At 45.2% G+C, this 14,451-nt stretch overlaps 1 protein-coding gene across 1 annotated transcript in view; it reads right to left on the bottom strand.

Moving 5' to 3' along the window:
- The window catches only part of sema4d (sema domain, immunoglobulin domain (Ig), transmembrane domain (TM) and short cytoplasmic domain, (semaphorin) 4D), a gene marked incomplete at its 5' end in the record, with an annotated part of 29,884 nt that extends 24,460 nt beyond the window's left edge, over positions 1-5,424 (bottom strand). The window contains one exon of the mRNA XM_061071222.1: positions 5,365-5,424. Coding sequence (XP_060927205.1) covers positions 5,365-5,424 — 60 coding nt within the window. The remainder of the gene's footprint in view (positions 1-5,364) is intronic.
- Between the last annotated feature and the right edge of the window lie 9,027 nt (positions 5,425-14,451).

Here is a 14,451-nt window from a genome sequence, read left to right on the forward strand (position 1 = left end):
ACCTAATTCATCTGTAAACAATTAAATGAGTCATTACAACCTTAAACTAACAGACTGAATGACACGGCTGCCAGTGCAACACATACAGTGCCAGAACAATTGAGGAGACAAATCTTCCAGACAAGTGAATTCAGGTCACCCAAATCAACCCAAATATGCAGATTCATTAGCATTGGCTTGGCGGGGGAAAGCCACCATCATGCATGCCTCCTGCCCCCCCCTGCTCAACTGTATAAAAGAGTAATCAGATTATGTTAAGTAGAGATGATGCACACCAGACTGCAAACATTGGCAGCTCACTTATATCTGATCACATTTTAAAATGAATATTAAGGGTACACAAACCGGGTCACAGATACCTGACGGGTAATTGTTGACAGCTATGAAATATACACAACGTTGGCTCGTGCGTCATTTGATAATGGGACAGAGCGGGTCTGGATTTGACTTGGGGATAATGGCGGATAACGGGTCCAGTACGGAGCTTTGGGACTGCGGCTTTTCAATAATGGGAGCCATGCATGACTGCTACAACTGTCTCAGGTTTCCCATTGATCGTACTGGTGACCACCGTCTCCTGTAATGAGTTGGTTGCGGTGGGGAATATTTATCCATATCAGGATCGATCGTCACATTTCTGTCATCAGGTACAGATTTTAGCTGAGCGTTAATATTCAGATCAGTTTCGTGAGGCCACAAACTTATTTTATTCTCTCATAGATCATTAGATTACATTTCATTTAGCTGACGCTTTTATCCAAAGCGACTTACAATAAGAAAATCATCAAGTCATCAGGGTCAAGAGACAAACTTGATGTGTAGCCACTTATAGACATGGCAATACATGTCCAACATATCACCCTCCATTTCTACATCTTCCTCCTGACCTTCCCCATCCTCCAGTCACGTCTTCTCTCAGGGACACGAACACAAAAGTAGAAAACACGTATGCAAACAAGCATGACCACAAGAGGCAACGAGTCCCTGCCTCTCGTCCTCGTCCGACAGCATCAATAGAAGCACTGGGAGAAGATGACAGTTGCGTAAGATTGATGAGCTGGGGGCCAAAGGGTGCATCCCCCTCGACATCCTTAGGAAGCACTTTGACTTGGCTTCCCTCGGCTCCCACAAAACCCTGTGACAGCTGATACAGAGATTTCACTATGCTACCCCGATTCCCAATGACACCAGTGACACCACGCCTTCATACGTCTCAATTCATTATGTCGCGAGTGGGTGTCGGGCCTGGGTTCGAGCCCAGCGTTGTCCAAACCACACCCTTGGTGACACGGCGGTCTGGAGAGGGCACAGAGAGGAAGTGCAGATGTCACGGCTCTGGGTGTTTTTTAAATTGATGAGTGGACTTGACTGAGGAGAGGGAAAAGCTTTCAGGCCAGAACAAATTTATTAATGGCCCTACTTCAGAAACGCAGCCTATGGTAAACATAGTGACAGGATGGGCTATTGAGCTCAGTCCACTGTGACACCTGATTTTCCCCCCAAGCTGATAGAAAGGACCCTGCATGAGCTTTGGTCAGTATCCCATGACCTCAGCTACACTGCTCTGCAACACAACAGTGCTGCATTTAATTCAAGTGTTTGCAACCAACTCCTTAAAATGGTCCCATTATCAATCTGAGTCGACAATCGCATCACAAACTTTGAGAGGATATTTTTATTTCCCCCCTCTTGTTGCGTAACAGAAAAGTCCACGGTCAAAGTTTAAGTTGACAAACCAACGGGACTATTTTCTTTCCGCACAAATTGTTCCAGTCAATTATTTTGTCAGCACTTGGTTTTTCTTTCCCTAAAAGGGTAGTCTTGTGGGATATCCTCATGGAGGAAACGTTATGATGCAGACTATGATGTGCGGTGTTCCGGATTCAGTTCAAATGCTGTGAGTAGGATTTATGAGGATGTATTGGCAGATTTCACATTATCACCTGAAACTAAGAATTGTTGTGTTTTCATTACGTTAGAATGATCCCTTTACATCGGGAGCAGGTCCTCTTCCAGGATATCCACCATGATGCGCCCCTATATTTCAACAATAGTCGAGTTATGTTTTTGGTTATGCTGTTAAAAGCAATGCAGTCATTGATGTTTCATAAATTCAATTATTAATCTAAAGGGTCTGAACATCTGAGTGTTCAGCAGCAAGTGACAAAGCACTTAACCAGCTTCTGTTGGTGGTTTTAGATGCTCGCTCCCATGAGACCGACATGAATAGGCACACATGAGAGACCTTGACTGATCCAGATACACAGTAGACTGGGAAATGCCACTCGTCTCTATGACAGTGTAGTCATTCCAGTAACAGCCAAACACCCCTCCCCACCCCACACTCTCATCTGTACAGCCATCCTTACTGTCCGTCTGTAAACAACCCAAGTCTCTGACGGGGCCGTCAGCGTGCACCACCACAGGTGGGGGGAGGAAATGAAAATAAGAGGGACCGAGGGAGAAAGAGAGAGAGAAAACAGGCTTTAGGATGAGGGAGGACATTCAAGCCAGCAAATTCATGCGGAGGTTGTAGAGAAGGAAGAGTGAGAACAAAGAGAAGGAGAAGAGAGTAGGCGGAGGATTCTCCTTATGGAAAACAGGAATGAAACCAGTGCATAAAAGAAATATGATCGTATGCTTTGAGGGCAAAAGGAACACCATATTTTTCCATCTTGGTTTTGTTTATGCATTTCCCTGAAGAATGGAAGCAACCAATTTGAAGGGAAATTCACAAATCAGAACGTTTTACAGTTTGTGGGTGTTTTTGATTAAATACAAAATAAAGAAATCCAAAACTACATTCTCTTTCTGGATTTGGGGCATTGTCTGTCTGACCTACTATCCCATATGATGCAATACAGTGCACACTGGTTAAAGTTTCTTTTGTTGTGTTGTGTCTGTGACTGATGGTCAACGTCACTAACGCACAAGAAACCGATGCATCACAAGCGGCATGCATTTTGCACAATACATATAAGAATAAAGAAATAAGATAAATTGGTGTTGTACCCAAACGTGTCTGGCTGTTTAAGCACTAAACACCTGGAGGTTTGCAGCCGATAAAAACAGTTTGTAATGCAGTTATTGACCCGGAAGTGAATGCTCATTGTTTCCATTCCAAATGCAAACGAAAGCCTGATGTTAGTGGCGGTTTTGACCATTTGTAAAGGGGCTTTACTCACAAATATGGATGCACATGCACACACATCATTGTGATGAAGAGGATTATGCATGCTTGAATTCTAACAGAAAGAATCCCCATCTACAAACACTACGGAGCAAATCTGGCTTTAGAAACTCTCCTCATCCCTGATACTACATTCGAGGGCTGAACTTCAAATCCTGCAATTGAAAGTTTTGAAGATGCTAGAGCACATTTGTAGATGGATGGATCAGCTCCTGCATCAATCTGAAAGGGAGAACACAGGGTCTATACCATTTCACTAAACAAATGGGGATGGTGTGCACTCCAGGGTCATCATGTACTTTGCTGGAAAATACCAGAAACTTGTGAATGCCAAATGCTCCACTTGCTGCAGGCCAGCTTGTATCTGGGAATGCCATTAGAGGAATGCACATGGAGGAATGTCCACTGATATCCTGCTATGTGTAAATGTTTGCTTATGAGTGTGCAAGAGAAAAACAAGAGGCATGTGTGTGTGGAGAGAGAGAAGGAGAGAGGGAGAGAGGGAGAGAATAAGTAGCCTTCTTCTTCTGCCTTTGTATGAATCTTAAGTAGTCCCATGTTGAGGGGGGCTTTGTTCGCCATCACTGTCGGGGGGCACGTCCTCCAACTTTTCTCCTCACTTCCTTTTGGCGTAACATTTATCATTCTTCCCAGACAAACAATCATCCTGCAACATGGACCAGCATCGAGCACACAATTACGCCCCACTCCCGTCCCCCTTTTTTCGCCCCGCTGTGGTTGCCTGGATACCTTTCATCCAATGGGACAGCTTGTCAACAACATCATCACTTACTTAGAAAAACTCCCAACCTTCCCTCCACTTTGATTTTTGGTCCAGCAGAGCCAGTAAAGTTTCCACGAACATCTTTTTCATGTTTAGTCTTTTATTTTGCATCCAAAACAGTTAAAAAACTTCCGAGCCCCAAACGTCTGGCACTGCAGAAAGTGAAAGGCATCCTTAAGTGGTAGAACCTTCTAATTTGCAAGAGAAATTCTCCCTCGGGGCAAATATAGCATTATCCGGCTCTACTAACCAACATAATATCCTTTGCCGACATTATTCAGTGTTCTGGTGTTAGCCAGGGAAACTACCCCGAGGCCTGTTTCGTAGAAAGTCTGACTCACCGGACCTCTCCCCTTCTCTTTCTCTCGCTCTGAAAGGACCAACAGGTGCATAAGTAATAAGTGGAGAGTGCACGCAAACAGTAAATCACATCAACTTCATTCCATCGACCAACATTATGATGGAAACAGTCCTCTGCAAATGACTCTCCTCTACCTCTTCACTGCACAAGCATTCATTACTTTACTCAAATTGAGCCGTAACATCAAAGTGACCTGAAAACAACCTGCTTCTATAGTTTTGTCGTGGGCCAACCTTTTTTTTTAATTTTCTTCTTTCTTTTTCTTCTTCAAAACTTCCTCTTTCATTTTCTGTAATTCGAGCACATAATAGTCCCGGCCTTATTTGGCCTTCCACCGTGTTTTTGCTCCCATCCCTTCCAGCTGACTGCCCTGCGCCACTTATTCCGCTTATTATGAACGCTGACAGCGGATTATTTTGCTTACTGCACCCAAATTCTCCATCGTCTATAGATCGAATTCAACCAACACCGGACTAAGAGACAAAGACGAAGTTGACAATGGAGACAAAAAAAAAATTTGAAAAGAGATAGGGAGCATTGGCAAGAGGACTGGTCCAATACGAAAAGGGGGAAGGGGGAAGATGGAGAAGTAATCTTAGAAAAGAAAAAGTGGGAGAATAGAGAGAAGGAGCAAAGGAGAGGTGGTATGGCAAAGGTGCAAAAACCCTATAAATGAACTATTTTGTCAGGGAAATAACGACCCACGAACAACAGCAGCAACATACCAGCACAGTGAACAAGAATGCAAATTAGCCCCGATGCAAATGTAATAGGTCTTCAGGGGCCAAACAGACTGTCTTTATACCAACCCCCCACCGCAACACACTTCCCTCTGTACCATCGACACCCTCCCCTTTCTCCTCCTCTGTAGTAACTCCAAAGCACTTCCAGCAGACAATCTTGTGCCGAGCGAGAGAAGTGTAATCACAAGAGACAACGTCATGTTCTTACTTCACATTGAAACAAATGGCCAGTGTCCCGAGTGGGCTCTTCACACAAACACACTCTCGAGGAAGATGAGCCACTTACTTGTCCGTCATGGCGTCGGCGAGCGAATACTGATACATTAAAACTTCTTTTCACTTTTCTTCACACAGTTGGAAACGGTCGAAGAGGCCTGGGACTGAAGACAACAGTTATCTATGAGAGAGAGAGAAATCAATGTAAGTTTAGAATTATAATAAAGCAATAATACAATAAATAATAGAAACAAAACCACACAAATTTATGCTAAGGAGCAGCCTCTGTAGTGATTCATTGTGTTGGGTTTCGTGCCTAGGACAACGCCTAACTTTGCAGACACGCTTCACTCGCTCACAACTCATCTGGCAAGCTCTGGTCTCTGTAACTTTCTGAGGGATACTGTTACTATGGTTACCCAAGGCAGCCAACCAGCCAGCTAGCTAGCAGACAATATTAACCCAAATACAGATGAAGAATGCATTGTGTTATTAAGGAGCAATTATGGATTCAGTGGAGCTCATTAACATCCAGCATTAAACTATGAATAATACATCAATCAAGACTAATTAGAACATCATTAAAAAAACTGAAATTATCAAACTAATAGCCCATAAGTCACACATCTGCCAATGCATTTGTGATTGCATGTACTGTAAATTCAGCAGATGCTTACTGACAGCATTCTGAAATTTTAATGAGCCGACGGAGACGAGACGCATCCTGTGTCCTGCAGGCTGATGGGAAATCTCCAAAACCCAATATGGCATTAGCTCAACAGCTTATCAACCAAATCGAAGATTACGACGGCAGCAGCGCATTAGATTCATAGATTATACCCTGTGATGTGTCAGCACGCTGGCATAACACAGATTGTGATCAGCCAGAGAGGGAATTAGGTTCACTAAGCAGATAAAAGGTTAGAAACAAATTCACAGACAGTCGGATGTATACAATAGAGATGAGGCAGAACATTAAAGCTTTTAATATTAAATGTAAGTCTATTTCAGTTAATAATCCAACCAAATAAGACTTAATGGTTTTATCGCTTCAGTTGCTAGGGCTACAAGAGGAGGGGGGGGCAGAGGAGTGGGGGTAAGGTCTCAACCCCACCCAATCCTGTCAGCCTCAAACCCAGGCAGACAGCCACCAGGCTCGGAGACAGTCGGCCAGCCAGCGGCAGACTGTCTGTGTGGGGACCATGGCTAAACGGGTACATGTGCCTTCTTTCCATTCACCTTTCTCCTGAATTCTCAACCCTTTCTAATTGCTGATTTTAGAGTGCATTTTCTCAGCAGTTCATCTGTTTCATTTCCATTAACCGCCGAATAACAGAGAGTTGAACTTTAGGTTACGTATGTGTCGTCAGTGCAGGAACAGGCAGTAGTTGCAAACACCCAAGTTATCTCCCGTAATCAATTTAGCTCCAATTCCTCTGGTTGCTCAGCTTAAGTGTCTGGGACATATAATTAAAAAGAGGCACTAAAAAAAAGTGCTGGTGATGGAGTGGGCATGATTGCTAATTTGAGTGACGAATTAAATTAATGGGGTAAAGGTGCATTTCATATCTAAAGCCTTTTTCAGACATGAACTCTGGATAATGTCTGGAAAAATTAGGTCCGAAAAGACGCCAGTCGCGTTCACAACAACAGGAAGATGTCTGGAGCCTTCAGACGAGGGATGAAGCCTGGTTAGAAGATGCAGGAAGCACGAGATGACGTATTAATTCCACTGCAGAAATCATATGGTTTTGTTTACAGCACATTGACACCAACATCTGCCTTTTTAGTCAAAAGCTCTTGGATCTCATTGACATCTTCGTCTGTGGCACTTCCAGAATTTTCCAGCTGTAGTCTCATATTGACTCGTTCTGACATTTTTCCGGACATTCTACTTGGGCGCTGGCAAGAGAAGTTCTGGAAACTGTCCGCAGCAACCGACTCTGACATATGCGTTCTCACACACAGCCCCTTCGGAAAAGGTCAAGAATAATGTCTGGACTTAAGTGCACGTCTGAAAGCAGCATTAATCCAGTGTCTAGATCCAGGATTGACATCCAACACAGAGTGACCCACATAAATGAGCACTCAAACTGTGCTGCAGCTGAAGTTTTAAAGAAAAGGTCACCAGTGACTGATAGGGTGGTTTCTATTTGTGCACAGCAGAGATATGAAACTACTCAGAGCCAGAAGACCAGTGTCATTTGAAGTGATGCGATAGCTTTCATGTACCTGCACCGAGCACTCGTAAACTAATCACACCCAACATCTGTCTCTGAGTTCTTCAATGCCCAGTTAAGAAGAGCAACTTGTGGTGCAGTGAAGGGAAATCTGAAATGTCCACTGGGAGGGTGGTGCCACTCCTTCCCCTTTCACAGGAGATTCATGAACTCCAGACATCAGCCTGCTGGGATATATATACACTTGTTTCTCCATCTTGCTGTAAACAAATTCAACTATACTATAGTGGAAATAATAAAAATCCTTCCCTTGTCTCCTCTGTAAACATTTCACATCCTAAGTCATGCAGCCTAGCAGAAGCAAAAAGCAGCTAATCCAAGTGACCTGTGTGGGCATTTCCTCAAAATGAGGCAAGGCAGAGCCCCACTCACTGCATCATGACAACCTGCCATCCAGCACACTGAATTATTTACCTCCCAGATGAGTAAAAAATAGCTCCCTCCACTGCACAGAGTGAGCTTTGAAAACCCATGTCTGATTGCTATAGGAGGAACAATGAGGAGAAGGTGTTGACACTGAGACTCCAGCAGTCAACACACTGGCGCGCGTCCACACGAGCCGTCTGCGACGTGAATCTTACCATAATCTGTGTGGGAAGATCCTGCAGAGGGTGAGAGAGAGAAGAGGAACGCTGTCGGAGAGGTTCCTCCAAGCCGGCACAGACACACTGTCATTACTGGGAAAGTCACCAGTGGTTTGCATGACAGATGACACACACACAAAAAAGAAAATAGAATAGGATCATCCAGCAGTCTCTCACCTCCTCCCCTCCCTCCTCCTGCTGCTGCTGCTGCTGCTGCTGCTGCTCTCTCCTTCGCTCTGCCTCTCTCTCTCTCTCTTGCACGATGTATACAGTGGAAAAGCAAATGCTCCAAGAGGCTGCCAAGGGTGGAGAGACAGCCCTTGCATTAAAGGGCTGTTTCACTGTAAAGCATGTCAGCAGCAGAGTCCATCTCCATCTGAACGTGTAACAAAAAAACACCTCTCTCTCTCTCTGTCTCTATCAATCTCTCTCCCCCCGCCTGTCACAACAGCCAAGCGCGATCGCCAGTGTAGAGCGACGCCGAACAGGATCGCGCCTCTGGAAAGCGTCAATGCACACAATTGCCTAGGGGGGAGGGGGGACTTTTGGGGGTGGTCGGTGAGTAGGGGGTGGGGGGGCAGAGGTTAGGGTAGTGCGTATGTGCATCTGTGGGAGTGTGTCTATTGTTGTGGGGACGTTTTTTTTTCTCCTCTCTCCCTCCTTTAAGGAATGAATGGGGAGTGCAGGTCCAGCTGCTGCTCCCTCTCTCAGCACTGTTTTGAGCCCTGGGCGATGAAAACTGCAAACACACACACACACGCAGAAAGACACAAAACACACACATACATAGATGTTAGCTGTAAAGGCAGTTTGAGTCCTCGGGCAATGGATCGTTGATGCAGAAACGTCTCTCTCCCTATGCAAACCTCAAACAAATCCAACAGGGAGCGACAACAACCCGATAAAAGGCAGAACTGATAAAGATCTACTGACTGCAAATAGAAGCTGTTGCATGACAGAGGCTCTATCACATATAAACAAAACTTTGCTGGGTTTGCAACTGCCAAACCACTTCGTAAACAGATGATAGTCGCACAAGGTCAGAGGACACCTTCTCCGCTCAGCTGTGTGGGACAGTGATATCCTCCTCAGTCACAGAATGTACTGTATGTAGTCCGGCCCTCCACACTCCCATTCCCTTCCAGCTCCCTGCTCTCAGAGACACAACGCTGGGAACCTTTTCAAAATATCAAGCGAGCTGTCAATAGCGTTGCAGCGCCGCATCAGTAACCTTCCCACACTCACTTAAAGCTGTGGGAACAGCATCTTGGGGATCTTCAGAGTTCATGCACAGTGTAGGCTCTGCTGTGTCATGGATAATGATGCGACTGCTTTTAATTAGAGATGTTCCAATTTCCCTTTTTCCTTTCCTGAAACCAAGAAGTGGACTTTGCGTATCAGCTGATAACTGGTTTCAATCTAACACCACTGTATTTAACAATATAACAACTTGTATAATGTACTTAATCACCTGTATGTTACTAACTCTGCATGGAATTAATGATTGTTACCACTGTTATATGGCCTGGCCGAGGTTAAAGTCTTTGGAAATCAAATACACACAGATAATGAAGGACATAGAGCCTCTTTTATCATCCAGGAACAGGCAACAGTTACTTCCACTAAATAGCTTTTAAAGTGGAACCACGATTTATAAGTGTAAAAGATAGACAACGTTTTAAACAGGACATTAACAGTATGATATAGGTGCAACAGCAACTTCAAAACAGAATATATCTGGAAGAACGTGCAGCCGCAGTTTAGAAAAAAATACCTCTTGTCTGTATCTTTCCAGTGAGAAATATAACTGATATTTTAGCAAGCTGTGGCTTATGCTTCACTATCGGAAATCCCCTCTTCTTTGCCGCTCTCCTATACTTAACAGTGGTACTGTAGCTGCTTGTTAGGAGCAGCGAAGAGGAAGAGGGGATTTCTGCGAAAAGATGACTGCACATTTATCTGGGATGAACTAATAGAAGTTAAAGACTTGGTATCGGAACGGTAAATAGATTCACGTAATCGTAAATGCCAACATTTTCTGCAGTATCAGAGCTATTTCTAATGTTGTTGTCGGAACACTTTTAAAACACTGAAACCAGTTCAGGCGTCTGAGGCTTCCAGGTTGTGGACCGGTCTTCACCTTTTCACCAAAAGAAGAAAAACAGGAATCAGACCAAAACATCCCGTGTTTATCCTTACATCAGCTGATCTGAAACCACCATTCGATCATGAGACAATTTTGCTGAGAAGTGTATGGAATGCAGCGATGCATTATGCATGGCCAGTAACTCATGGCCAGACACACAGAGTGCCTACACATGCTGCTGTCTGCGGCCGACACAGAGCCAGATGCTGCTCTCTTTTCGCCAATAGGAAATCATTCCAGCCCGGGGGTGTCGGGGGGAACTAGGGTGTGGCGGCTGGGGGGGGTTACGCATTTCAAAAGGAGATGGGGGGTTGCACCCAGATGTCTGCTTTATAAAACCAGTGCAGCACACCTCAACATCAGAGCAGCCCAGATTGGCCCCTTTTAACTCCTGCAGGACCACAACAATGAGGCCGCTCGCTGCAAGCCATGCATCAAACCCATTCCACCTTGTTTACCAAACGCATGACATCCAATAGGCACTTATGAAAGGTCAGCAATGCGCTGTTCCATGTCCCATCTTCTTATGGAGTGCATGATTTTTAATTAAAGAAAGAGCCAGTTTGCCTGCCCGTCTACCAGGAGAATCCCGATAATTAGATTGCTAATGAGCAGAAGGGAACAGCGAGGGGTTGTGTGTGTCCGCGTCACAGACATGACACCTTTTACAGTGACCTTCACAGCGGGACGCCGAGGGCTGCTTATCCACGGCGTTAGCAGGTATCCCAGCCCATTGTACGCGAGGAGCTGGCTGACGACCCAGCTCGGCAGAAGAGACGAGAGGAAAGCTCCTGACGGCTCATGAATGGTCTCCCTTAGATCCATTAAGAGTTTATTCAATTACCTGACAGTCGCTCGCTGTGGGCATGTGAAGAAATGCGACGTTTCTTAAATAGAGGGTTTCCTTAGGAGGGGGTCAAATAAGTGCATTTGGATCAGAGGGAGAAAGCACAGAGATGCGGTATGTGTGCTAAATGCGATCGCCCTATATGCAACACTGGACATGCTCCAGTGAGAACCGATTTTAGCGCTCCCAGTTTTTTTTTTTACAAGAGAAAAAATCTGAAAAACAGCCAGAGCTTGGGCTGAGATGCAAAAATGCCTTCCAAGTAAATAACGCCTGACGTCCAAAACAAGTGCCATTTCTGCACAAAGTTCATGTTCAAAACAAAGCTCCCTTTCAGCCCTGCACTTCCTGACTGGATTCCCTGTTTTCCCACCCATTTTAAATTGATTATCGATTTAAAAAAAGAGAGGACTCTAAAGAAGGGTTTGTGTGCTAAGGCGTAGTTATCATGAACAAGCAGGAGCATTCTGTGTAATTTCATTTAGTACATGTGAATCCTGTGCTTCCAATGACGGAGAGGGGGGGAAATAAGACAAAGAACAACTAACAGACAGTATCGGTTTCTCTATAAATAGAATTCCAACGAAACCTACAGTCTCACGTGTTATAAATAGGCTAATTCGCATTCCTAAAATGGAAAGTCCCAGGATAGCTTTGCGTGTGTGCACAGATTTCCTCGCATAAAGCGCAGGTAAGAGGAAATAAAGCTGCACAAACATGACAGAAATCTGCAAAACAAATCAAAGCTTTAGCTGGAAGCAAAAACAGCTGAGCAAATTATTGTGTTGGGCTCCTAATGTCTATCTTCACGAAAACTCCTTAATCTAACGGATTGATCCTTCTTTCCGACGGCAATTCCAAAAAACCTGCAGCGTCAACAACCTTGCAACACAAACACAACCTCTAACCTGAGGGAAAGTCAGACAGAAATGCCTGAGCGGCTCAGCAGCACGCAGCTGTTTAATGATTTGTCTGCTGCTGGTGAATGATCACACAGCAATATCCTGTTCTGGCTAGTTCTCTGCCGGGCCCCCCCCCTCGAGGGTCTGACTGACATGATTCTGGCTCGCCCCCGGTGCCACCGGAGCGCCGGCCATCCAGCCCGATCATATTGACAAGATCCGGGTGGCTTCCCCCATGGCCTCAGCAACCCAGGGAAGGACTAACACAAGAGCTGTATTTAGTGACAAACTAAATAGCTTGCATGCTGCAGAATTCCTCAGTGCTTATGCCATGTAAACTAAGCCTGTATATCATGTGAGGGGCGTTCCTTTGATCCTAAGTGAAGAAAGCTCTTTCTTTTATACAACTGCGAAAATGCTTAAGGGCGTGAGGAAAGGCAAATGACGGCATTTCACAAGTATAAGGAGTAGGGATGAAACTAGTATACTAAAACTAAGTATATTCTTTTAATCAATAAATCAATCGACCTTTAGAAAAAGAAAATAACTGGAATCAATATGTAATTATTGTTTAATCATCCAGGCCTATTTCAAAGACAAAATTAGTAACAGAGAATAATTATAAAGCAATTTTTATTTTCTGTAGAAACACTATTTGAATGTGTCCTCGAACTGGATCTTTAAAAGTAAATGAAACATCTTTTTGCCTGTTCCAACATCTATATGTGAATACTTTATTATACTGAGACCGTTGTTTGGACAATAACCAGTTTGACAGCTAGAGATGTTCCGATACCAGCATGGGAAATGCCTCCGATAACCTTTGAAAATGTCAAGTCGGCAAGTACGCATGTCTATGTACAGAACCGATACCACATCTCTAGTTTCACCTGCGCTGTACTGCCACGGGCAATTACTGTTTTTAGAGAAGCGAGGAAGAACTGAATTTAGCAACATTTCACATAAAACTGTTTAAATATGTTATACAAGTTGCTATATCCAGGTATTGGAATCGATATCGGGAAAGAAAAAGGGGGTATCTCCAATCACCTTCAATCAGGGAAACTACTACGTGCACTTTTCAGAAGATCAGGAAAGATCAGCACATGAATGATAACAACTTTCACAAGATTACAGCCCTCAACTACTCCTGTGATCAATTCAGCCGTGCAACAAAGAAGACCTTGACCCTGTGAAGACATCGGCCTCTGTTTGTGTGTCAGAAGGCTTCAAACCCAAGGTTGATGGTAGTGTTCTGTTAAATTACAGTGCACAGAGCCAAGAGAGGTCACACACACACTCACAGCCTCAAATTGCTGCTTGCAGGTCCGCACAGCTCCAGACTGGCCATGCGTGCAGGTGAGAGGTTTCTGAGCAGGCAGTGAATGGCCCCAGCTGCACCGGGGACCCCACCGTGCACGGTGCAGGTATTCATTCCCCTCGATGCTCGGGACCAGAGCTCCTGTAAACCTCGGTCCTGTCGCAGCAGCGCTGTCAGTGCAGCTCTTTTGTTGTTGCACTCCAGAAAGGAAGGAGCACCCCTTGATTTATGCATGCCAAGGGTGGAAACCCCTGAGTGACCCCTCGGGTGCCAGAGAGAAAACAGGGTGCCAGTGTGGGGGGGAGGGGTAGCGAATTCGATCTTAAAAAAGATTTTGCGTGGCGACGTTATGTTATATTCGCGAGTTATGGACTCTTCGGGCGCAAAGGCGACGTTTCTGTGTTTGGTCTTTTTTTGGTTTCTACGCAATTGCGCTTTGGAAACGTCGCGAAGGAAGTTTCTTGGAAAGTTTCTGAGACGTTCAGGAAAGAAAGTGATGAATTTTGCGTGTTTCTGTGCCGTAAGAGTGTCGGTGGTGTGTGGTGGTGGAGGGGGGGCACGGTGCAACAAGTGCAGCTGGAGTCCGCGACGGCACGCACGAGTACGAGCTGCAGGAGGAGCAGAATGAAAGAACTCCTAACCCTAAACCCGTCGTTACTTTCCCTCGAAGCCTCAATCACACTGTGGATCCCGAAGCCGCCGGTGTGGCACTCACCTCGGGGTGGGCTCCTCTCGGTGTCCCGGTGTGTGTGGAGGAGGTGGAGGGTTGCAGCAGCAGCAGCAGCAGCAGCAGGGTGACGGAGGTCTGGTGAGCTCGCTCTCCCTCAGCTCAGCATGGCGGCGACTGGTGGAGCCAGAGAGCGGATTCAAACCTCTCCGGGCTGCGAGATCCACAGACAGGGGGAGGAGGGGGGAGGAGGAGGTGGTGCACCGAGGAGAGCAGCCTCCTCAACAAAGTTCAACACATCCAACCCGGAGATAGTGTTCTTCTCCTGCGTTACATTTACACGGCAGAATGAGTTACTTTGCAGAACTTTGCAGGTTAGATTATTAGTACAAAATGTCACCATAGAATAAATATTGTCTCACTTCTGAACAGCCAACCCACTGACACTGT

Source organism: Limanda limanda, chromosome 1 (genome assembly GCF_963576545.1).
Source record: "Limanda limanda chromosome 1, fLimLim1.1, whole genome shotgun sequence".
Taxonomy (NCBI): domain Eukaryota; kingdom Metazoa; phylum Chordata; class Actinopteri; order Pleuronectiformes; family Pleuronectidae; genus Limanda; species Limanda limanda.